The sequence below is a fragment of the Apodemus sylvaticus genome, chromosome 15 (genome assembly GCF_947179515.1).
Source record: "Apodemus sylvaticus chromosome 15, mApoSyl1.1, whole genome shotgun sequence".
Lineage (NCBI taxonomy): Eukaryota > Metazoa > Chordata > Mammalia > Rodentia > Muridae > Apodemus > Apodemus sylvaticus.
Genome location: NC_067486.1, coordinates 28,393,417 through 28,419,689, shown reverse-complemented (window position 1 = coordinate 28,419,689; position 26,273 = coordinate 28,393,417). Strand labels below are relative to the sequence as shown.

The 26,273-nt window shown below is 38.1% G+C and overlaps 1 protein-coding gene across 1 annotated transcript in view; it reads left to right on the top strand.

The window, feature by feature from the left end:
* The window catches only part of Gbe1 (1,4-alpha-glucan branching enzyme 1), a 244,121-nt gene that overhangs the window by 28,100 nt on the left and 189,748 nt on the right, over positions 1 to 26,273 (top strand). Inside the window, exon 2 of the mRNA XM_052158831.1 lies at positions 20,082 to 20,251. Within this exon, the coding sequence (XP_052014791.1) occupies positions 20,082 to 20,251 (170 nt within the window). The remainder of the gene's footprint in view (positions 1 to 20,081; positions 20,252 to 26,273) is intronic.

The following is a 26,273-nucleotide window of genomic DNA, read 5'->3' as shown; positions in this document are numbered from 1 at the left end:
CTGGTAGGAAATGATAGAAAATGAGGCCTGCGGATATGTGAAAGATGTTTGACACAGTCTGCTCACTTTGCCTCTTGACCCAAGTTCTTTTTCTTTTCCAAGGTACAGTCCCACCTTTGATGATACGCAAGAGTCCCGTAACTCACCTTGCAATTGAGTGTTGTCAGAGACCTGGTATCCTACCCAAAACAACACTAGCTACCCCAGTTTCCATACAAGGAAGCCTGAGACAAAATGAGAGGTGGATTGAATCTCACAGTTGGAACAGGCCCATCTCTGTGGATGAGCCTGAGACTCAGTTTATACTTACTAGTGTTTCTATATTGGCGTTCTGAGGCTGCTTGTGAAGAGATCTGTAAAGAGGGACCTGCCTGGCTTGGTCCCTGTTTTGTTTTTGTTATATTTCTATGTATTTCTTAGGGATAAGGGATACCCCTCCCCCCCAATGTTTCTCTTTAAGGAGTTAGAATGTATGTGTGCTGCGTATTCCTTTCCTACATATTGCTAACCTAATGGTCTTAACCCTACACTAGACTGCTTATTAGGGTTTGCCATATCTTCTCTGCCTAGTTTGTTTTGCTAAAACTTTGCCTGTTTTTATATTTAGGAGAAATTTGGATGATGCGATTTTATATTATTCCATTATCCATCCTCGTTAGGATACATGTATGGCCAGGGTAATTAGGATGCTTATGAATATAATTAGAATAAATCATTTTCCTTGCATTGTCATAGTTCCACTGTTCACCTATCCACAGTTTCTATAGCCAGAAATTACTTTTTTTTTTACAAACTTTAAATTACTTTTGATACATTTAATTATGTTTAAGATGACAGTTGCTTTTGTTTCTATAATATGCATGTGGACCAGATTATTGTTCGAAGAGACATTTTAAAATTCAGACAGTTTGACATTATCTTCTTTCCTCTTCAGAATTGTTGAGTCCCTTGGTTCATTTGCAACACTTTATAATACTTATGATGCTAAATATATATACAAATAAATTAGATACCATCAGGAAAGGATTATTTATTATAAAGGCAGTAATTGGGAGAGTAATTACTAATTGGATAGAACTGGATGATAAGGTTCTGAATAGCGACTATGTCAGCATCTTTGAAAAATCGTCTTTTCTTTGTAGCGGGGTGTCAGTGTTAGTGAAAGAAGGCTACATAAGAATCTGTTACTTAGGAGGCGGTCAGGAGAGGCTGGAGTTATGAGAAACCAAATGTCACTTCCATTTATTTAGCATGGATTCATCATCCAAAAAGAGCTTTGAAGTACACTGTCTACATTGTTCTTATTTTTTTCTCCAAGTTTTATTTTATGTTGACATTTATACTCTTCTTTGTATTTTAGCTTGCTAAAAGGACTCCCCCCCACCCTAAATTGGACAGATTCTATTGAAGACCTTTGTCTTTGTGTTACCTGTGGATTGCAGCCTGATAGCCAGTTAAAATTCTTTATGTGTAAACGTTCAAATGTAAACATTTAAATTAAGCATTTACATTTTGCAAGTTAGTATTGGTACTACTTAAGCAGTTTGTCACTGGGTAAATCGCCAACCCTTGGCATACATATCCTCCAGCATTCACCTGATAAGGAGGGTTTCCCTCGTGATAGCTTAGTGTGCTGTGACCTTTTAGTTTGTTCTCAAAGAATGTCTTAGACCCGTGGTCTTTTTAGGGTGCTGTGGCATGCACTCTTTGAAAGGATTGAGTACGTGTTGTTTGTAAAACTTCTGTGCAGAAGTTTTGCCTAGGAATTAATTATGTTTGTAGTTTTGCTAGAGAAATCAAACATCCTGACCATTCATTTCCTCAGTTGTTGTAAATGTTACCGTAGCCCTATTTCTTCCTTATGGAAGAGAATACAGTTTGCAGCCTCCCCCCCCCCCCCCCCTTCATAGCTATAAACTTACTTCACCATTCATCATTTCTAATAGGGTCTAGCTAGGCAGGACTGTTTAGGTACTCAACAGCTAACTAAGTAAGTGTCTTCGTGTCTTCAGCTGTGAACAGTGAAGGCTGTGACGTTCGGAATAAAGGCTTTGTTGGTACAGACTGGCAACACAGCGTGTAAGCTTGTGTAGTGTGTCCCAGTGTTGCCTCGCACTTCCTTGTATAGTTCTTCTCTGTATAAGCCCTTGAGTGGTCTCGCATTCTGCTTGTTAGAAGTGGGACACTTTCACATAGAATCTGAATGCCTCTCCGAGTGTCCTGAGGTCACTTTATTGAAGCAAGCAAGCAAGCGGCGAGTTGAAATAACATCCATGTTAATAAAATAGCCCTCACCAAACAAAAGCAAAACACTTTAGAGGCGATGTATCGACAGAGGTTGGAACCGTGAAAGGAGAACTGATTGTATTAGACACGAACAGATTTAAATTTTACCAAATCTAGACTATGAGGTACGATTGAGTTTTTGATGTGGATTCATTGTAGTTCCTGAAAAAGACCAAATAAATAAATAGGGAAGAAAAAAAATAAAAAGAACAAATTCCTCTTGATCAGTCTAAGTAACCTCCAGTAGGAAGGGATGTCTGTAGGGGTGAACATGTAAAACACTTTGGAGGACATATAGAAAAATGTATGTATTTTTATGCCTGTTTATGACCACTGACTTCAGAAATGTCAAGGCAAATGCAGCAAGGGGTCCTTGGAGGGCAGTTTTAAATGGTGATTCTTGCACATGAGGTTTTCCATGACACTTGCCTAGGGTTAGTGTCAGCATTTGGCTTTTGAACATTTATGCATGAAGACATACTCCCTTTCCCCCAGGACTTAGATTTGCTTTTCTTTTTTATTTATTTTTATTTATTTTTTATTTTTATATTTATTTTTTGGTTTTTCAAGACAGGGTTTCTCTGTGTTGCCCCAGCTGACCTGGAACTCACTCTGTAGAGCAGGCTGGCCTCGAACTCAGAAAGCCGCCTGCCTCTGCCTCCCAAGTGCTGGGATTAAAGGAGTGTGCCACCACTGCCCTGCCGCTTTCTTTTAAGAAATTTAAATTTTGCTGTCAGTGTAAACTGTACATTTTTATGTATTCAATGAAATCTTTAATAAGTGTTTGCCCCCTGACTCTATTATGGCTCCACAGGGGTTTTGGAACTGTTAGAGAGACTGACGATGTCAAATAAGGAAATTTTGCAATAATTTTTTTCTTCTGAAGAAAAGTTTTACTTACTTATTCATTTGCTTAGTTTTGATAAAACTCATGGTTCTCTTTTTTGTTTTCAAGGACATTAGGGTAGGTGACTATAATAACCTATTTGTAATATACTGTGGGAAATAAGTGGGAAGAGTATGTTAATGAATATCATTAGAGTGTTTTCATCTTCCATGTTAAGAAAATTGATAAGGAGATGGTGGTAAGCACGCTTCAATGTGGTTTTAGGTCAATTTCTTCCTGAAATGCCCTATATAACATATTCTAAGGGAATACATTTATATTTCCTGCCGAATGAATCTTTTGTTGGCGTTCAGCCTTCTCTCAATTACAACCGTGCTCACTCAACCAGGGCAGCAACTTAGGATGGAGTCTGGTGGAGAAAAATACCAAGCGTCCTTTTCTCTGCAGTTGTTAAGCTGCCCTGCTCTCGATGGATACAATTATTACTCAAGGGTTGACTCTGGTAACAAGTTAAAAATGGAGGGAAGCTGAAGTCCAGTTTTTCCCAGGGATTAGAAATACAAACGACAAGCTTGGAAAGGAGAAGGAGGGAGCATCCAACTCCAGCTTTGATGCTGAGGTTGGTTTGTGAGGCAGAATGCCAAATGCCTTCCCTAGCAGGTGAGCAGGAGGTGAGCTGCTAGATTGGCTGCCCTATGCATAATTACACAGCTGCCTCCCTCTTCTCTGGGAATTTTTTTTTTTTATATCAAAATAATGTTACTCTTGAGGGTGCAGCGCCTGCCTGTGCACTCTGGTGGTCCCCAGCCTTGCAGGAGAAAGAGCTCATCCTGCTTCAGGGCCCCTGGTCTCTTAGTATTTGTTTGTAAGGATGTTTTCGAGAACGTTGCTGAAGTCAGAAGAAGAAAGAGATGTAGGCAGTGAAGCAAACAATAATAAGGCAGATCTGTCACGGGGATTTTTATGTGCAACAGGCAGTGACGTAATTTAAGATGCACTTGGCTATTTGTTTGTTTGTTCGAAGAAAACCTGGGAGGTGGATGAAACTGTCTGTTCCCTCGTCCTGTCGCCATTGCACCCTTGGTTCCATTGTTTTCCCTGATTCAGAGCTGAGACTATGCATGTCTGCAGTGGAGTAGAGATCACATTTTGAGAGTAGCTCAGGGAATCCATGGGGTTTTACATGTTATATCCTGGAGGGGCATGACGATGCAAGAGAAAATTTCAAGGGATATTTTAGTCCTGGTGTCTTCGAATATTCCGGCACCACATTAGATTTGAGTTTTAAGTAAATTATGCATATCCGATATTAGGAATACACGCACACCATGGTGGTATGTGTGCATGTGAGCTTAGACTTGGGCGGTGGAAACGAAGCTTTCTTCTGAGTGAAAAGAAATGGTGGAAAGGCTTGGGCGAGTTAACACGGGGAGACTCAGCAGTGTTCAGTTTTCTAAGGCCATGTTCCATTTGCATGATTCATGCTAACAAGTCTACTCCTAAACTATGACAGTTAGGACTATAAAAATTACTACATTTTATCTGTATCTGTGTGAGTTAAAGTCACAGTCTACCATGACCAGATAACTCCTCTGAGCTTGGCTCAAAATGGAGGACTCCCTTTACCAGCAGGCCCCTTCTTTGACCTTGTCTGGGGATACTGACCCCCAACCGACCCCCTCTACCTGGGGAAGGTCAAGTATTCCTTAGCAGACTTCTTTCCTGATAAGAACCCTCCTAGCAAGTCCTTGGGATTCCTGGAATGTCTATCCATACAAATGAGGTGTTCACAGTATTTTACTCTCTAGCCAATGATGTTCATTTACTTTGAAACCACTTTCCCAGTCTCCAAAGCTCATATGTAGATCATTTCCACCCGAAAAATGGGTATGCATACAAGCCTATCTCAATAACTAAGTGTACAAACTAAGATCTTCTAAGAATGCTGGTTTGCTGTAGATGGTCAGAGAAGGCCCTCCTTGCCTGTCCCCTCCCCCTACTCCCCTCTTCCAACCGGACTGGGATCCTGCAGACCCCACCAGTTTCGGACTCTACTCCATCCCTCCAGCCTGGTACCCAAGGTGTGCAGCCATGTCTGGACACCCCGAGAGTGAGGGAACCGAGAATCCAGAGCCACAGTTGGTCCCCACGTGTGTGCCTGAGTACATGAATGAGCATCATATGACACATAATAAACTCTTAGACAACGGAAAAGGGCATTGAATCTCCTGGAACCTGAGTTATAGCAGTTTGGGAGCGTTTGTGTGGGTGTGAGGAACTGAACCAGGGTCCTCTGTGAGAGAGTAGTAAGTGCTCTTAACCTCTGAGCCATCTCTTCACCCACAGACAGGACTTTCGTTCTAATTCTTTGCACAGCATTTTTTTTTTAAAGTAGACAATAGAAAATATGCATAGGCTTTAAACTTTAAAACTTTTCAAATGAAAATCAAGAGTAATCTAAATATTCCTGTCATTTACTTCATGCTATTTTTGCATGCTCATACTAGAAAAATAGGAAGTAGAGATAAAAATAAAGAAAAACTTGCTCAGTTATATTCTGTCATAAAATACTCAGATAACTTTATGATACATGGCATGTATCTGTATCTAAATAGACAGCAAGCTTTGAGCTTAATTTACCATTCATGTTGCAGTATAGATGAACCTTGTATGTTGCTAAATATAGATGTAACACTTGCTGATATTTCATGTATGAATGTCACATACATATTCAATAAAATCCTACCAGTGCTGTGCATGGACAGTGCTCTGGTTCTAGAACTTAGTATGCAGAAGTATTCATTCCAGCTGCTAAATTTTCCCATTAGAACTTTGAGAATTATTAAAAGCGATTTGAAACTGAGATGAATCAATCACTGTTACAAGTCATTATTATGAGAACTACTATTTTTAAAGATTCTTTAACATAAAGTTCAAGAGATTCTCTTTTAACGCTCTGTTTCTGCCAATAGTTTTCCAAGGGAGCTTGGTCAAATAAGTTAACTTTTTTGATCCCTGGCTTTCTTTATAGTTTCAGTAAGGCAGAGTTTATTCCCATACAGCAGTAAGAGACTTAAGTAAGATATTGCTTGCAGAGTACTCAGTATCTTGTTGGATGCATAGTAAATGCCCAATAATGGATACATAGTAACTATTGCGTTACTAAGAGAGTTGACTATTGATTAAGACGATTTCTACTCTTTCCAGCATCCCATGCCCAAACTTGTTGACAGGACCTTTTGTTTATACCTTAATAAATTATATACAAAAGAGTGAAAATATAAAATTGAAAACAAATAAGCAAACAAATCCTTTTGACTTTAGTATACATATCTGCTTGTACCCTTTACCTTTTGTTAGCTCAACAACAAAACCTCCATGTTTTTGGGAAGGAGACTCTCAACTGAAGAATCACCTCCAACAACTTGGTCCATGGCATGTCACTGGGGCACTTTTTTTTTTTTTTGATTGCTGGTGATTGTAGGAGGGCCCAGCCCACTGTGTGCAGTGCCACCCCTGAGCACATGGTCTGGGGTGTAGCAGAAAGTGAGCTGAGCATGTTCTGGAGAACAAGGCAGCACCCGGCACTCCTCATGGTCTTCAGTGCCTGCTTCTCGCTTCCTGTCTTGTTCTGTTGTCGTGGCTTCCCTGGACGATGAACTGTAACTACTAAGAGGACTGAGCCTTTTACTCCTTCAATTGGTTTATGCTATGGTGTCTATCTCTGCCGCAGGAAACATTTTAGAAGATCAATAAAGAATTCATAATATTGAATGATTGTACTGTTTTGGAAGACTGGCCTTAGCTTATTGTAAGCCTAACCTTGGGAAAGTTGACCTCGAGCTATGGGTAGGCTATAGGAATTCTAGTTCTGTTATTAATAGGGCATAGTGTTAATTGTCAGCATTACTCTGAGGTTTGTCAGTATACTTTGGAAATACAGTGGTAGGAAATTGTTGCCCATGAGTAACAAGTATTCTTGGTGTATTTATAATCCAATCTTACTGTTGTTGAAAAGACTACTGAATTATTAATCATGGCTTTGCTAAGAAGCAAATTTGGTGCTATATGAATGGAATTTAATTTTGATTCTTTACCAAATCTGTTTGTAGCATATGATCTTTGTTATAGTTGTTAATTTATTATAGGCACTTTTGGTAATATGGTAAATCAAATTTATAAATGTTATTCCATGATATATTATATATCATAATATATCATTGTTATATTATGTTATATAAGAATATTCCCTGACAGCATTGTGGTACCCATTCTTAATCCCAACTTGGGTATAAGTTAAAAGCAGAGTGTGTAGTTTGGGAGTCATACAGGGCACTGTGCCTGCCACTTGTGTTTTCAAGGCTAATAAGTTTGGACTGTATTAGGTCATTATTTGCCTAATGAAATTTATGGAGGTGTGTATTCAAGACATATGAATTAGAGATGCAATGCGATCTTTTATAGATAATTTGAATAAAGCTTGAAATTTTATCTCTTAAAAGAATTCTTACTATATATAGCAAGTGAATGAATACAAATGCTGTTCCATATCTATAGTTTTGCAGCAGACAACATTTTGAAACCTTCATCTCCCATTGTAAAGGTATAAAAACAAGATCTTTTGATAGAACTTTGATATTTCACCATATGTTCTAAAAGATATGTTTTCCCATTGGACGTCAATCTATTTTTACCAAAATATATCTTCTTGGCATTTTTGATGTATATTATAATAATAAGGTGTGTCCATGCCATTATCAAAGTGAAAATTAGTACACTGATAGTATTAATAATAATAATAATAATAATAAATAAAATTCCCCAAAGCTCAAATGCATGGCTGACTGACTGTAAATTTTGAGTGTGGTTGGATAAGTACCAATATGCACTAATGTTTCTGATGGTTTGTGAAAAGACGTAGAGTTTGTTGGTTTTACTCTTCTGAACAATGGGTTGAGACACTCTGTCAGAGTGCTATGTAGGGCTAAGTATAGCTCCAGTTTTGCTGACTATCAAAACAGTATTCAAGTTGTATGTCAAATGGTAACAAAAGTAGTGTCCCCCTTTTACAGCATTATTGAGACTTATAATGGTATCTCTTCCCACTATAAATTCATGGGCAATTAAGGGTGCCACTAACATGGCAGCCATACTTTGTGGCATTTTTGTTGTTGTTGTTGTTAACTGTAGTTAATAGTGCATAATAGTTGTAGTTCATGTTATTTCTGTGATTCATGGTGATTTTATTTTTGATCATATATATATATATATATATATATATATATTACTCTTGTAGCAGATTTTTTTCTTCATTCAATTTATTGAAACGTTTAAGCATATTACTTGAGTGATTTTTTTTTTTAAAGAAGGTTAGGAAAGTTAGAAAACCACAAACTATGAAAGTTGATATTAGAAAGTACAGATATTCTGGAGGCAAAAATCCCATATTTATTTCAGTTTCACCAACCGACTACTTCAGGAGCTTGGCTCAAACAGCTTACCTTCCTTAGTTTCCCCAGGATCCCGTCCCTATTCTGATTCATCTTGAAGTCTAATGAATGGGCACAGGTGGTTCCCACCAACAATGCCTGAACTACAGTGAGGGCTCTGTAAAGTGCCCATTCATAAAGCATTGTGCTATTAATTTTTTCTGTTCATAGAATATTCTTAGTGTTTTATTTACTATTACTTTTACATTCTCTTGATGCTTGATAAGCTACATTTTGTTTTAAGGAAAACAGTATTTATAAAATTGGGCACGTGTGTGTGTGTGTGTGTGTGAGAGATATTCAAGGTGTCTTGGGATGCATGTTTTCTTTACTCTCTTGGTTGGATCTGTGTACTATACAACTAAGAATTAAAGAAGCTCAGAGTATGGATTACTCTGTGTTATTAGACCTAGATGTGGCATTTCAGCTTTAAGAAAGAGTAACCCCCAAATGTCCATGCTTGTTTTCCTTAAGTCTAGGCTATGCTGTTTGACTCATTAAATTGTGTCTGCTTTTGTTTTCTATGATGGGTATGAAGTATATGACTGCATTTAAGTAACGTGTCATTACTATAAAAAGACAGAAAACTGTGCACAGTTGTTTTTAATCTGTTCATTGGGACAGCTAAATTCATCATACGACCAAGATTTAAGCAGGGTTATGGGAGCTTGGAATGGCTCCTTAACAAGTTGGATGACCACAGATTCTCAGGGGCACCACAGACTGTGGTCTGTTGAGTAGAGGACCCAGGGCGGCAGTCTCCAGTGCATACAGCTGGTGTTCCCTTGGGATTTCCAAACAAGGAAACCTGAACACAGGCGAGCACACTGCTGTTTGAGCCAAGACTGTTGAAACATGAAGTCAGAATTCTTTGTAGAAATCAGTAGCCTAAGACCGTGTTAGCTCGTGTTTCAGATTACACAAGAGAAAATAAACTGAAAGGTCAGTTGAACAGTTACAGCTCTGCCCTTTTCCGCGGTAATCAGCTGAGCATGTAGCAGAGACGTGAACAGGAGCATGACTCGAAAGAGGGACTGGGAAAGAGGCTAGCAGCTTCTGCTTGCGACAATTCCTAGTGCTCCCAGGACTGACCAGATGGGCCATCTCCCAAGGTTTACCTTCAGTAATTCTGATTTATTGCAGTCAGAGGATTTTTTTTTTTTCTAGCTAGGCAATCATGTTTTCCCTTTGCCAGAAGACCCCGAGAATTTTAATATTGACCATTAATCATGCCTTGGTAAACTGCAAGGACAATACATTATTAATTTGCTCACGACCATGAGACAAGGCACAGTGATTAAAATTAATTCCTACCTACGTTTTGTTAATTTATTATAATTAATTAATCTGTTTAGAAGTCAAAATATGTTTACATTAATGGCTATATAGTAGGTGTTTCCCTGTGCTTCTTCAACCATATAGCATTTACACTTGATAGGTAGAATTCTAACAATAAGTATTTTACAACGAAAAGGAGTAAATTCTACATGACTTTTAAAGTAATATTAAGTGGACCTTATTTAGTAATTATGAATTAAATATGAATATTTCACTAAAAAGTGGAGATTTTAGTCCTAGAAGGATTTTAGCAGTGGTCTTTAGCTTTTCATCCCGCATGGCTGTGTTCCAGAATTAGGAAAGAACCTTTAACAAACAGCAGCAACTGTTTAGTGTCAGGACACTGAGAGCAATCCTACCCATTAAAGGGCAAGAGATTTCAATGGACTTCCTTTTTCTTTCTCCTAAAAATTTTAAATAATTTTGGTGTAAGCAAGAGACCATTTTTAAAATTTGGCTGTATCGTAATTATGAAAAATTGATATTTAAATGGCATTTGTTTCAGAATATCAGAAAGTAAGACGTTAACTCTTTGTTGTGGTCTTGTGCTTTTTATTTATTTTATTTTTGTGTGTGTGTGTGTTTGAGAGAGAGAGAGAGAGAGATAGAGAGATAGAGACAGAGACAGAGACAGAAAGACAGAGTCAGAGACAGAAAGGAGGAGGACGAAGAGGAAGAGCAACAGGAACACATCAACAGTGAGGGACAGAGACAGAGAGAGCACCCACACAGGAGTGTGCCTGAGTGCCAGCAGACAGAACATGAGGTCAGAGGCCATCTCTTGGGAGTCTGTTCTCTCCTGCCACCCTGTGGGATCCTGGAATGAAACATAGCTCAAGGTTGGCCAGTGACTGTTGTCACTGCCTGAGGCCTCTCACTGCTCTGAATAGGAGTTGTTAAAAGTTATATTTTGGAATGTAACTTCGTTTTGTAATTCAATTAATGTTTAGATTTTGTAAAGCTAAATTCAATATCGTAGAATTGTTGCAGATTTTTGTGATTTGACATTTCCTGCTTCTTTTTTAATGTTTTAAAAATATTTTACATCGGGTTTTCAATGCAGGGTCTCTCTACATATCTGCTTATCTACATAGCCTCCTGAGTGCTGGGATTAACCGGATGCACTGCCATGCATGGCTTTCTTCTGCTTCTTTTAAATCTCTCTCTCTCTCTCTCTCTCTCTCTCTCTCTCCCTCTTTCTTTCTTTCTTTCTTTCTTTCTTTCTTTCTTTCTTTCTTTCTTTCTTTCTTTCTTTCTTTCTTTCTTTCTTTCTTTTTTAAGAATGAAAATAGGAAATACCTCAGAGGAATCTGCAAATGATCTTGTATGTCAGTAAATTTTATCTTATATCTTAATAGAGTATTGCTTTTTCTGTGTTAACCTTAAATGAAGCAACCTTCTTGAATACGTTTATCACTCTACCAGTATGTTAATTAGTTACTTCATGGCAAAGGTTATTTAGGTATATTACCATTGTGTATTTATTAAATTGGTTTTATTAAGACCATTTCAAATGATTTATGATGTGAAGGTGTAGGGTTTAGATTTAAATTTGGGCATATTCCTCATCTGGGTTCTAACTTTATCATCAGCATTGTTTATACACACCCTGGCAAAGAATAGGTACCCACTAAAAGCTCCAAATTGAGTCTTTACTATGTGCCAATATGTTAGGTGTTCATAGTACATTAGATTACAGTACAGTTATTTTTCTCCAATTTTTGAAATATACATTCTGATCAGTTCTCTTCCCTTTTTAAAAATCATTTTAATTATGTGTATGTATGCTATTTGTAAGTTTGTATATATATGTATATATATACATATATTTATATATACATACACACACATATATATATGCTCCTGCCTGTGATTGTGGCACATGCATGGTGCAGTTGACATGTGTAAATCACAGCATAGCCTTGGGCATCCATCCATCTTTCTTTCTTTCTTTCTTTCTTTCTTTCTTTCTTTCTTTCTTTCTTTCTTTCTTTCTTTCTTTCTTTCTTTCTTCCTTCCTTCCTTCCTTCCTTCCTTCCTTCCTTCCTTCCTTCCTTCCTTCCTTTCTGTCTTTCAATTCAAATTCACTATTTTATTTCCACACTTATAGACATGAATATTTTTAACCCCACATCTTTATCACTATAAAAAGGGTATTGTCTTTATTTTTTTTAAATTGGTATATCATTTATTTACATTTCAAATGTTATCCCTTTTCCAGGTTTCCCCTCTGCAAACCCCCATCCCATCCTCCCTTGCCCTGCTTCTGTGAGGGTGCTCCCCCACACACCTACCCACTCCTGCCTCACTACCCCAGCATTCCTGTACACTGGGTCATCAAGCCATCACAGGACCAAGGGCCTCCCTTCCCACCGATGCCAGATGAGGCCCCTTCAGTCCTTTCCCTAACTCCTCCTTTGGGGTCCCTGTGCTCAGTCTGATGGTTGACTGGTGTCTTTCTTTATGTTACTTTTGTTTGAAATAGGATCTCTCATTTGTCCCTAGCTAGCTGTCAAGTGAGCTGACTGGGATTACTCTCCCATCATTCCCATCTCTCCTTAGGACCTCTTGGATTACATAAACACACTGCAGGAGTAGTATGTTTATTATAGAGATGCGAACACAGGCCATTAAATGTGCACAACAATCCCTTTACCCCCCACCCCCCAACCCCATTAGCACTTTCCCTAGGACATTCCTGTGCCATGCTTTCTCCTTGGCTGTTCCCACACACACACAGTCTTATCTCTGCTCACAGAGGCTGTTGCATGCCGGACATAGGACATAAAATAGATGCTTACCAAGTGTGTGAAAAGCAGGTGACTTGACTTCTGGTCACCTGTGCTGACATGGTTCCAATTCTGCCATTTCCAGGTAAAAATCGAGAGTGTATTTCATGGCTAAAGATTGGAAACATTCCTGAAATTGAACTAGAATGCTAAAAGTTCATGCATTTATCTCAAAGAGATACACTTGAAAAGTAGGAATGGCATTTAAAAATAAGGAACCATGTTGGTACAGTTTGGGTGTGGAATATCCTTATAAAGATAATGTGGACAGGTAGAATGTGGAGCCCTGTGGGCAATGATCTTTTGTTCTTGTGAGCATGACTTTATAATTGTGGGACTCTGTTATCTCTCAGCATTTGAAATGTACTCATTTTGTACATGGGCTCTACCACAGTTTGCCAGTTTTATCAGAGGATGAACTAACGGGACTGTCTAGCTTCAGACTTGAAACTCTACAACTGTGAGCTAAATAACCTTTTCCCTTCATAGACATTTTGTTTTAATTTAGTTAAAAGTAATTTTTGACAATTGATACATGTAAACAATGTTTGATGGTCATATTTATTCCCCCCCAACTCTCTTATTCTCCTTCCCTTTCCTGTGACTTCTTTTCTTCAAGGCTGTTCCCCTTCCTGTTTTCACTTTGATTTTTGTCTGTGCTGGTGCTGCACAGGTCTATACCCTGCTGTGTGCTCATGGTTACAACAGGAAGTCACATCCAGAAGGCAGCGTTTTGTAGTGCTCTTCTCTGTCGTCTGACTTTTACAGTCTTCACCAGCTCTGCTGTGACGCTGCCTGGCTTTGTAGGGTGTAATATAGATATCCCAGTTATATCCGGTTATCACATCCACTTACAGAGATCTGTTTAGGGCTCTCTATAAACTTAGCTGCTCCAGTTCCTTTGTTAGGGTAACATGACGTTGACTCATGCCAACACGCACAGTGAAGTCAAAGTTTTAATTATTTTCAATAATCCCCCCCCCTTTTTAATTTTTTTTTAATTTTTATTTATTTTTTTTAGTCTTTTGGATTTGGTTTTTCGAGACAGGGTTTCTCTATAGCCCTGGCTATCCTGGAACTCACTCTGTAGACCAGGCTGGCCTCGAACTCAGAAATCCACCTGCCTCTGCCTCCCAAGTGCTGGTATTAAAGGTGTGCGCCACCACCACCCAGCTAGTAATCACTGATTTCTTTAATTTATAGACCCATAGTACCAAAAAAAAAAAAAAAAAAAAAAACCCAAAACTACCCTTCTAGTTATTACCCTTAAACATTTCTCTGCTAACTATGGTGGTGAATCCCCTATAATTCCAGCATTGTGGAACTGACATATTGGGGCTCCATTATTGTTAAATATTTGCATTTGATTGAGGAACATAAAATACTCATTCTAAAGTCTTAAGTGCTTAGCCATCATTTGGCAAGCGCAAAATGTGGATACTTTTGTGTATTGTGGATACTTTCCCTATAAAAAGAAAATTTCCGCTAAGCATCTCTATTCATTATTTTTTAATGTTGCTATGAGAAGACACTATGGCCAAGGTAAATTATAGAAAAGTTATTTTGTGCTTACAGTTTCAGAGGGCTCATGACTGCAGAGCTGATGCAGTAGGTGTCAGGCAGCTGGAGTGACAGGAGACAAAGGGAGCCCTGGGAAGTTCTGAGGCCTTAGAGGCCTCACAGCCTGTTCCCAAGACCACACCTCCAACAAGACCACACCTCCTAGTCCTTCCCAAACAGTTCTGCCAACTAAGATCCATTCAAACATATGCATTTATGAGGGCCATTTTCTTACAACTCAACATAATACCTGAATCAATTTAACGGTTGACCCAGTGCTCTTTTGACTTTTAAGAGCCCAGACTCTACTGTGGTTCTCTTCAGTCTTTTCCTCTTACCTATTAGAAATCCTTCTTGAATCTACCTTCTAGAATCTACCTTTGTGCTTCTTCCCTGGATAGATAATTTCCCCTAGAAAGCCGGGAAGAGAATTAAATCTTATAATCTGAGCTACTGAGGAAGGGACTTCCCCTAAGGGTTTCTTTTATTTTCATGCTCACTCGTAAGGACTTGAGCATGGGTTTTGCATTTTCAGTTAGGTCATGAACTCTTCTCTAAGATACATCTGTGGTATTCAGAACCTTGTCTGAAATTGGAGCATCAGTATGGACATAGGATCTAGTGTAAGTCATCTTCTAGGAGAACAAATTTTAGCCTGTTTTCCCCACCCCCTACATTCCTATTTTTCTTTTACTTCCTTAGAGTAGCCTCTCTATGGGTTGAATTCATTCAATCAATTTTGTTGTAAACTCAGACTTTATTCCAAGCCTGTATATTACAGTCATTATGGGATACTGAGTACATGTTATATGCTTACCTGACTGTATTTTTATGGAATTGATTCTCAGAGACATTTGGAATTTGGGAGCAAAACATAATTTTTCCCTAATTAACATGCACATTAATGTTTAAACAAGTGTTACAAGCAAAAGGAAGCTGCTATGTTTAAAAGAATGGTGATGACCTGCCATTTCCTTTTGGAGAAAAGCTGCAGCCAGTACCTTCTGAGTACATGCTGGCTGATGTAGGAAGAATCCCACTGTGCCTTCATTGATCCCCCATGACCTGTGAGGTTTCTCTGCATTGAACAGGGGCAGGGAGGAAAAAGAAGAGAACTCTAACTGGCTTATTCAAGGTCACATACAGAGGCTAACATAATAAACCTGGACTGGTTATTTCTAAAGATGAAGTTGCTGTTGTCCTGTGCTGTTCCTTCTAATTGTAAGATGAATAACCATAGGAGCAAAACATAGACACTGCCTTCCTAAGGACGGATTATTTTAGTTTGAGATATTATTGAAGATACCTCTTGGTACTGACAGTGATACATCCTATTGGTTTTATTTTCCTGACCTTGGATAATGTATGTCTATGTGCTGCTATTTTTTTTTTCTTTTTTAAAACAAGGTTAATTGATATAGGTTGCATCCCATAGTATTTACAATAATTTTTCATGCCTGATCAAAATGCTTGGTGCTATATTAACATCATAATATAGTTTTGGTTACCAAAATTTGACCTACTTTTTAAGTATCCTATAAATTCATAGAAAAGATATTAAGGGAGCTGACTGTAGCCTGAGAGGGCATAGGCATGATGAGCTTGCTGTACCTCCGGGCGCTTCCTTTTCTGAGCCCTAGTGATTTCAAAGTGGAATGTGCACTCCTGTATCAGAAGCTAAGGGGCTGACCTTGAGGGGAGGCAAACTATTTGGTGAAAGTAATAGAGTGCTATAATCCTGTTTCCATTGAAACTTTTCCAAATGGAGCACTGGACCATAATCTTAGCAAATTCATAAGAATGTTTTTTTTTCCTTAAAAACCTCTTTAAATATAAGAATGTTTTTAATCTTTCAATTGTAGATTGACAATAAAATAATTATATGTATTTAATCTCTGGAAATGTGTGTCTTTAAAAAATGAGTTAGTATTCTTCTTTGTATTATCATTATTTATTTATTTATTTATTTATGCCCTAAATCCTGATTTCTTTATTAGTTGTTTTGTATTGTTTAGTCATTGTATTGTCTGATTATTACTTGATGGGATTTGTTCTGAATTAGAACAATTCTTGTCATTTACTGTGTGAACATTTTGCAAGTTGATTCAACTAGATTCCCTTTGTAAACAACATAGATCATTCCCCATGTTTGGTGATAAAACAAAACCATAATTGTATACTTAGGTTTGTTTTTTTGTTTTTTCATGGAACATATCTAAAGAATACATTTCTTTCTTTCTTTTTGTTTTAATTAATCATTCCTTTAGTTTGCATCTAAAATGATATCCTACTTCCTGGTTACCCCTCCACTAACCTCAAACCCACATTAGCCCTCCCCACTCCCCTTTGCCTTTATGAGGGAGTTCCCTCACCCACCCACCCTCTCCCACCCCTCCGCTCCAGCATCCCCCTACACTGGGGCATCAAGCCTCCCTGGGACCAGGGGCCTCCCCTCTCCTTGCTGTCAGGCAAGGACATCCTCTTCTCCATATGCATCTGAAGCCATGGATCTTTCCAGGTACACTCCTTCTTTCATGTTCTAGTCTCTGGGAAAATTGGTTGGTCAGGCCAGCCTATGTTTTTCTTCCAATGGAATTTCAATCCCCTTCTGCTCCTCTAGTCCTGCCAGTTCCCCTACCTTTCTAAAATGAGAGTTAATTGAATAAAACAGTTTTGAAATTTTATTAAATGATACAAGATTAAACTTTTGTATTGTAACAAGGAACTTTGAGAATCCCTGTTTCCACCCCAGCAATATTCTGTCACACTGACTGGTCTTGCAGTAGGGAATGGAACTGAAGGTTTAGATTTGGACCTACTTGGTTTTATTTATTGTCATTTTTCTGTGATGTATATTTAATGCTTAAAATTTTGATCTTATTAGAAATGCCTGGTGTTAAAGATGATATTTTAATTGCAAGCTTACAGGTTGCAATGTGTTATTAGACATGCAGTTTTTTTCTTTGGTAGACTGTAATGCTGTCTTATCACTCATTAGCGTGATTTCAGCCCATAACTATGTCAGAAAGGCCTGTCTTTTATTTACATATCAATTCAATCATTACTCCAGGTTACCTTTTGATCATCTCTTGAATCAGCATTTTATGACCTTAGACCCTACATTTTTAGAAAAAAAATGAGTACTTTTTTTTTTTTAACCTAGGAAATGAATTCAGAGATCTGCCTGTGTTTGCAAGTATAGACCAAAAGCTAGGTGGTGGTGGGGATCTGGCTCTGAGATCAGCTATACCCCCACTCCTGAACCTAAATTTGTTATGTCATTGGCTGACCATGAACTCAAATTTCTGCCTGCCTTTGTATCTTTCTCACAAGATGACTCATTAGTTCAGGTGCCTTTGTTATTTTAGGTCCATGAAGCCCCTCATCCAATTTATATTGCATCCTTATATTTCACATAGTTGAGAAATTATACATTTTTGAACTTAGATTTTCAGAGTTCTTTCCCACAGCCTTAATGGCTGTCCTGAAGGTCACATTGTTCACCACCTTGCTGAGCAACACCAGATATACCCTTGCCTCTCAGACATGTGCTATTTCTAATTATCATGTCATCATTAACCTTGATGGGGGAAATGTTTCCAAAGAAGGAACATAAAGTGAAATATATACATTATACAAGCAAGTCTTATACCTAGCAACTGTCAACATTTGTGAAGGCTCACACCCTGATAGCTCTAGTCTAGGGGCAGGAACTGTGTCATGCTGTCCCTTTTGCACAGCAAGATTTGGCAAGTAACCTTGCAAAGGAAAACCAACAACCCCCTAAAAACACATAGAAAGTCAAACAGTTTCCCTCTTTTCAAATTGTAATTTTAGCTATTGTAATTCATCAACTATTTTCTAATTACACTCTTCTTTCTTCTTTTTATTTTCATTTTCTACATTTATTTAGTTTGTGTGTGTGTGTGTGTGTGTGTGTGTATGTATACAGGCCTTTACACCTTTGATAGTAGTTGATTCTCTCCTTTCATCATGTAGATTCCAGTGATCAAACTCAGGGCAGTTAATTTGGTAGCAAGCAAATTTTCTCACTGAACCATCTATCTGTCTACATTTCACTCTTTAGGCCTGTAGTTATATTTGAATTCTGTTGTGCTATGTAGTACCGTAGTTCACATTTTGTGGACTCAATTTTAAATTCACTTATTGTTTAACATGTAATTTGTACAGATTCTGTCTGTTAAACTACATTCACTTTTTTGTTTGTTTGATTGTTTGTTAGTGTATTAGTCAGGGTTTCTATTCCTTCACAAAACATCATGACCATGATGCAAGTTGGAGAGGAAAGAGTTTATTTAGCTTATACTTCCAAACTGCTGTTCATCACCAAAGGAGGTCAGGACTGGAAGTCCAGCAGGTCAGGAAGCAGGAGCTGATACAGAGGCCATGGAGGGATGTTACTTACTGGCTTGCTTCCCCTGGCTTGCTCAGCCTGCTCTCTTATAGAACCTAAGACTACCAGCCCAGAGATGGCACCACCCACAAGGGGCCCTCCCCCCTTGATCACTAATTGAGAAAATGCCCCACAGCTGGATCTCATGGAGGCATTTCCTCAACTGAAGGTTCATTTTCTCTGATAACTCCAGCTTGTGTTAAGTTGACACACAAAACCAACTAGTACAGTTAGCTTCCCAGATTTTGTATATTCCCTGTGTATTTCCATGTCCTTTCATACTCTCTAGGATTTTATTATTTTCCATTCCCCAGATTTACAGCAGATACTGAAGAGAAATTCATCTTGCAGTTCTGGCACCTGTACTTTTTAAGTGAAAGAACAGTGTGCTGGCTAGCTTTATGTCAATTCCATGTGAGACAGAGTCATCAAGGAGGAAGGCAAGCCTACAGGGCATTTTCTTAATTAGTGATTGAGGTAGGGAGGACTCAGCCATTGTGGGTTGGGTCACCCTGGGCTGGTGCTCTTGATTTCTATGAGGTTGAGCAAGCTCTTCCATGGCCTCTGCATCAGCTCCTGTCTCTAGGTTCCTGTTCTGTTTGAGTGGTTGCCTGACTTCCCTGGGTGATTTGGAAGTCAAATAAACCCTTCCCTGTCCTTCCAGTGTTGCTTTTGTTCATGTGTTTCATTACAACATTTGTAACCCCGTTAAGACAGTCTACTTTGTGGTTTGTTGCTTTCTTTTTTACTGGTTTATTTTTTCAAGTTTGCATCACATGTAAAGATGATTTAGTGAAAAGAAGTAGAGGCTTTTTGTTGTTGTTGTTGTTGTTGTTGTTGTTGTTATTGTTGGATTTATTAATTTTTAAATGCATCAGGAATGATCCTGGAGTCCTGTCTAACTAGAGGAGGGCTCAGGCGCAGCCCTATGCTTGCTCAGCTTACCTAGTTTGGGAATCTTCAGTTTCACTTTATGCCTACTGACTTTTGTGATTTGGCATGGTATTGTTCTTTCAATGGTCAGATGATTTAGAGTAAGGATAGACAAACTACAGCCCACAGGTCAAATTCCACCTGCTGCCTAGCCTCCCATATTTGCAAATTCATAGTTATTGGAAACAAGCAAGCCTTTCATTAGCATATTATCTGTGGCCTCTTTCATGCTTCAGAGACACAGTTGAGTCTCTGCGACAAAGAGACCAGATGTCTGCCAAAGCCTCTGCCCTATTGCAGGAAAATTTTGTGAAGCTCTGGTGGAGAGTAATTTTATTTTCTTGCTGATTTGACTATGTTACTTTCTTTTTGTTGGAAGGCAACATTTCTAACCTCTTTTCTTTATTTTTGTACTTTTTTCAAAGGTATAAGAAGTTTAGCCAGGTTTTGCATGACATTGGAGAGAATGAAGGTGGTATCGATAAGTTCTCCAGAGGTTATGAGTCATTTGGCATCCACAGATGTTCTGATGGTGGCATATACTGCAAAGAATGGGCCCCAGGAGCAGAAGGAGTTTTTCTTACTGGAGAATTCAGTAAGTATTTTTTTGAAAGCATCAAGGATATTAATATTTTATTTTTCTGTCATGAAGACTTAATTTGCATGTTTAATTATATTAATATTAATGATTCAAATAGTTATCTGACTTTCCAGCTAATGTCATAGTATCCACTAAATATTTTACTTCATATGGTCTAATTGCTTCTGCTATCTCGTAATATGTGTATTCATGAATCTTTCCAGAATACAGTGCACAAAAATAAAATAACAGGATGTGAGAAAAATAGTGTTAGAAAGAGGACTGCGAATTACTCAATATTGCTACCATGTTCTGACAAAAAGGACACAATATTGCTAAAAATATTGGCATAGAGAATCTCATGAGCTTTTGCAGTCACAAGCTGGTTTCATGTTTCTTGGATCCATGGTAGACCTATATTGCTTTTGAGTCTTCAGTAAAAGTAGACAGTCAATCTACTAACTAGGGACTTTGATCACTCAGATGCAGTTTGTCTTTGTCATCTTCATCTTTCCTCTCTTTTGTCATCTGTACTGTTGCCTACACTAGACAGAGTTAAGTCTACAAACTAAGTACAATATCACTAAATAAGATTTCTTAGCTTGTAGTCTAGTGGTTGGAAGGAGAACCAAAACAAAAACAAAACAGAGAACAAAACAAAACACAAAAACAAAAAGCAACAAGAACAAAAGCTCCCACAAAACAAAAAACATACCAAGAAAAGCCACCCCCATTCCCCTCCAAAACCCTCAGCCTGCCTTGCTTTATGTTTGGAGAACAAGCAGATACTTTAATACAACAAGGAAGAAAGCTATCTTTTGAAAGTGAAATAACTGGATAAAACAGATATTGTCAGAAAGTCTTTGATATCAGCAAAAGAAACATGAAGGTGATTATAATCTTTAGTACCATAGAGGAGTATAATACTTCAGATTTGATATTGTCAGACTAAAATTATTTGCATGATATATTTCTAGACAATCTGGAAATGCCAAATGTATAGGGCTATAAAATAGTCTATAGCAGTCAGGGGATGAGGGCATGAGGGAACTGTCTGGAATAAGGAAAATGTTTTAAACCACAGTTACTGTGCTGGTGTGTTAGATGCTTTTTGTTGCTGTGTTAAAGACCATCATCAAAAATGATTTACAGCCGCAAGAGTTTATTTGGTGGTTTGTAGTGGTTTGAATAGATTTGCCCCCTCCCACCCCTCCCATGCTCCCCCAGACTTATGTGTTTGAATGCTTGGACCACTGGGAATGGTACTAGTAGGAGGTGTGGTCTTGTCTGAAGAAGCATGTCACTGTGGGGGGTGTAGGCTCTGAGTTCTCCCATGCCTAGGCTACACCAGTGTGGAATCAGAGTCTCCTGCTGCCGGAGGAAGACAGTCTCCTCCTGGCTGCCTTTGAATGAAGATGAGAATTCTTAGCTCCATCTCCAGCACCATGTCTGCCTGGCTCCTACCATGTTTCCCACCATGATGATAATGGACTGAACCTTTGAAACTATAAGCCAGCCTCAATGAAATGTTTGCCTTTATAATAGTTGCCTTGGTCGTGGTGTCTCCTCACACCCCGTTGCCTAGTCATCTGTATTTTAATGTGAGAAGTCCATGTTAACTTTTTTTCTTTTGTGTTGAATTGAGTTTTAAAATTGCACCTTTCGTGAATCTGGGTTGTCTAATTTTAATGCTCTCCATATCCTGGAGATAGCATCTACCCAAATGAATTTTTTTTTCTTGGATTTTGGGGTTTCTCTGTGTAGTCCTGGCTGTCCTGGAACTCACTCTGTAGACCAGGTTAGCCTCCAACTCAGAAATCCGCCTGCCTCTGCCTCCCAGAGTGCTGGGATTATAGGTGTGCACCACCACCGCCCGGCTTACCCAAATGATTTTTAATCAACCAAAATTTACTTAACAGTTAAGGTAGCAAGGACCCCACATTTAATAAATGGACCTCATTTCTTTAACTGCAGTAGAGTATCAAAACAAATGAAACTGTGATTAAAAGCAGTCAAGACTAGACCCTATTTTAGAGATATTCTAGACTCAAACCATGTTGTACTCAATTATATTGTAGTCAATGGGGGAGGGCAAATTTTTTTTCTGCACATCATTACAGGGTCTCAGGGTCTCAGTGTGAGGTCTCAACTGCCTTTGTCACCAAAGAGCTGGACGTGGTAGTGTACACATGTGATTCTAGATGGAAAGTTGGTAGTTTATCTGGATCACACACTGAGATAGTGTCTCCAAACCACACAGTGAAACAAACAAACAAACAAACAAGCACCATCACTGCCATCAACACCTTAATCTGGGATGTAGTTCACTGGCTCTTGGGGTGTCTCTGGATGAAGTCTCCTGCGCTGAAAGAACAGAACCTTCATAAATCAGAGTAGAGAGAAATTTACAACCCAGTCATGCATTTAAAAGAATATTTATTTCAGGGAGTATGTGCATTGTAAGGAAGCATGAATCTAAAACACAGGATTTTGTCACTCTTAAAAAATATTACCTAACCACACCCCTTCCCTAACATTCAAGAGATTCTCTTTTGTCTTGCCTTTTCAATAAATGTTATCTTTTTTTATACCCCACACAGATGAATTAATTGAACAAGAAGTTATATCCCCCACCCACATTTTAGCTTTTTTTTTTTCCCTGAGACCAAGATTATTAGAAAATCTTATTTTAAATTTTCTAGTGTTTAGATATTTGGTAATATGAAAAAAAAGATATGGACCATTTCATGAACTACAATCAATTTTAAATTTGAAAGCCTAATAAAATGTTGTTTAGATGGCTTTGATGATGAAGATAATTGTTTTTAAAGGGATTCAGCTATATATGACTTTATATTTAATCAGCAGATAAACTGAGGCAGCAGCCAACTCACTGGTTCTGTGGAATTAACCTTTAGCCACACACTGACCATTTTAAAGTACTCTGTGATTTCCTGTCACACAGCAGAAATCTGACTTGACACATTGCTTCTTAAACTATTTTCTGTGATTTTTATTTAAAAAACAACATAATTCTGCTTGTGTTTTCATTGTAGTAATTAAAGAGTGTGTTTTTACTGATTTTTATCCTGAAACTTTATAGTTAATATAGAGCCAAGCTATAGAAACAAGCAACAAGGTTTGGAGAGATAGCTCAGAGGTTAAGCTCACTGACTGCTCTTTCAGAGGACCTGAGTTCAATTCCCAGCAACCACATGGTGGCTCACGACCATCTGTAATGGAATTTGGTGCCCTTTTCTGGTATGTCTGAAGACAGTTACAGTGCACCCATAAATAAATACAATAAACAAATCTATAAAAATAAGCAACAAAATATTATGCTTCTGCTAAGTGATAAATTAACTATTATATTTAGTTGACAAAGAAAAATTATGTCAAATTATTTTTTCTCTGTGTGGTTAGCTGTTGTGATAATTTTTGAAATTAAAAACAAAAGGATAAAAAAAAAAGGAATGCCTTATGTCAGTGAGACATGCTTAGAGGATGAATAGTGCTTCAGGGAGATGCTCACTAGGGTCAGTAATAGTCACCTGTCCCTTAAGGACAAGGACACAGCCTACCCTTTGTTAGAATCGTTTCTTGTTTCTTTTTATCTCGTTTCCATGGGAATACCATAGAATGTACCTACCCAGATGGAGACTATGAAATCACTCTATTATGTAATCTTAGGGAACACAGGTGCATGTATATTTTAGTTGTTGACTGAAGTGTCATTGTATAGCACATGCCTGTATATGATCCCAGAAAATAGTCACACTTTTGTATATCATGTATACATTTTGCAGATTTCATGTAGTGTCTGACTTTAATTCTTTTCTGAGGAAAGGGAGTTGGATGGGCAGGAGAACTGCTCCACTTAGATTGTTTGTAAGTTTCTTGGTTTCTGATTTATGAATTCCAATAGAGGTTCAAAGGAATTCTTGGCCTGGTGGATATTCTCAACTCCCCATGAGTTTTCTGTGCATTGTTACATGGCTTACCTCAGTTTGCTTACTGGAGTTTTGATGTTTCTATAAAGCAGAGTTTTTAGCACTATTCTGGGAACTGCTTGGCAGAGGGGTGGCAAATTGCAAGCTAGGTCAGGAAAGCTTTAGAGTGCTGCTTACCAAAACAGTGTCCCTGCTGAGAAATGTCCTCTGTAATGACTGTGACTCTAAAATAAGCAATCAGCAAAAAGGCATTTTGTAGAAAGTTCTCAGTACCTCCTCTCACTTTCAAACTTGAGGCTGGTTCTTTAGCCCCTCTTCTGTTTATTGGATTTAAGTGCATTTGCTTCTGTTTATAGACACACTGTAAGTAGTAGCCATTGACTCCTACAAAACACTGAGCACCGAGAGTGCATTTCTTCCTTCCTGTTACATGCATGCAGTCTGCATTTACCTCTTGCGTCTTGTGCATATCGTGAAGTGAACATTTCCTCCCATCCACCATCCCAGGAATGATAACTCTTCTCATTACAATTCTGTGTCATAATATTATATGAAATGATGAGCTATGCATATGACAGAAAATAAACTCGTATGGTATTAGCAAAGTCTGAACAAGGATAACTTGGAAGAAATAAATTATGTGCAGGTGAGATGAGAGAAGATCTACATTTAAATGAATTTGAAGTGCTTCCCCCTACCCCCATATGTCTTATACATTTCATTCCACTGTAATTGAAATGGAACCAGAAGCTGTGGAGTTTGTGCTGTCTTTATTGTTTCTGTAAAGCAAGGCGGCTCACAATCCTTGTAGAAGATCCAACTGAAAAACATGGTTTTAGCCTTCCATCAGAAGATGGGTACTTATATGCTTATGTTTATTTCATCTTGTAAAAAGATTTATTTGTATAATTCATACATGTATAGATACATGTCTGTGTATTTTGCTTATCCCGTTTTAACTAATATTTTTATTCCATGTACAGTTTCAGACTCCAGTTGTGCTAGATCAGAGTCTTGTTGGAATGCTTAATGGGATTATATTTGTGGAGATGCATCCTTCCTAGGATTTTAGAAGATTGCTGTTAGAGACCTTAATGCTTGAAGGGAGATTTTTGAACTGCATGACACAAGTAGTAATTTTCTATCACCATATTGCCTTTTTTATAAAAATCCTCTTAAAATTTTATGCTATGTGGATAAGATGGCACTTCCTGTTAGTTTTAAAGTTTTGATTTTTCACTTGTATGTAAAGTCTGTAAACTTTTAAAATGAATTTTTACCAGCTGTGGATTGAAATTTTAACAATTTTATCTATCAGAATGATTTTATTAAACTTATCATTTACTTACACAAAGGTATATTATTCTTTTATTATATCAGAAGCTTTCTTAGAGGAGTGATGCTCTATATTATAATCATCACATTGATCCAGGACTGTGACAGATTTTAACATAGATCAACATTTTCAACCTCTTGATCACAATGCAGCTATTCATTTTAACTTTGAACAAAGAAACTGTCATTTATGATAGACATTTAAGAAAATTCCAGTTTAATTTGTTGGTATTTTCCTTCTGATGCCATAGATCCCAAATGCCTTAATATCATTTTTCATTGTGGAAGGGTTTATAGAAATGTCGTTCACCTGTCAAAGGTGGACAGCATTCATCGCCCACCTCCCCGCTCCCACCCCTGTGTGTTTACCCTCACAGCACATGGCTGTCATGCTCTGTGAGGCCGTGAGGATTGCTTCTGGCTTCTCATCTCATTCACGTCTCAAATCCACCTTCTTTTTCTCTATTAGCCTGAATTCTTCATGTTTAATATTGAAAATAGAATTTTTTAATACAACATATTTCAATTATCGTTTCCTCTCCCCCAGCTACCCCCAATTCTTCCTTACCTCCACACCTGTCCAAATCCAGAAAACCAAAAAAAACCTAGGGTTCTAACTGGGGTCTAAATCTGTACAAAGCCAAACAGGAAAAAAAAAAAAGCCCCTCCCCTACCCCCAAAAGTTCAAGACACAATACAGATGCTGAGACTTGCACGCTGGCACACATGGAAAATCCATACAAACAAAATCA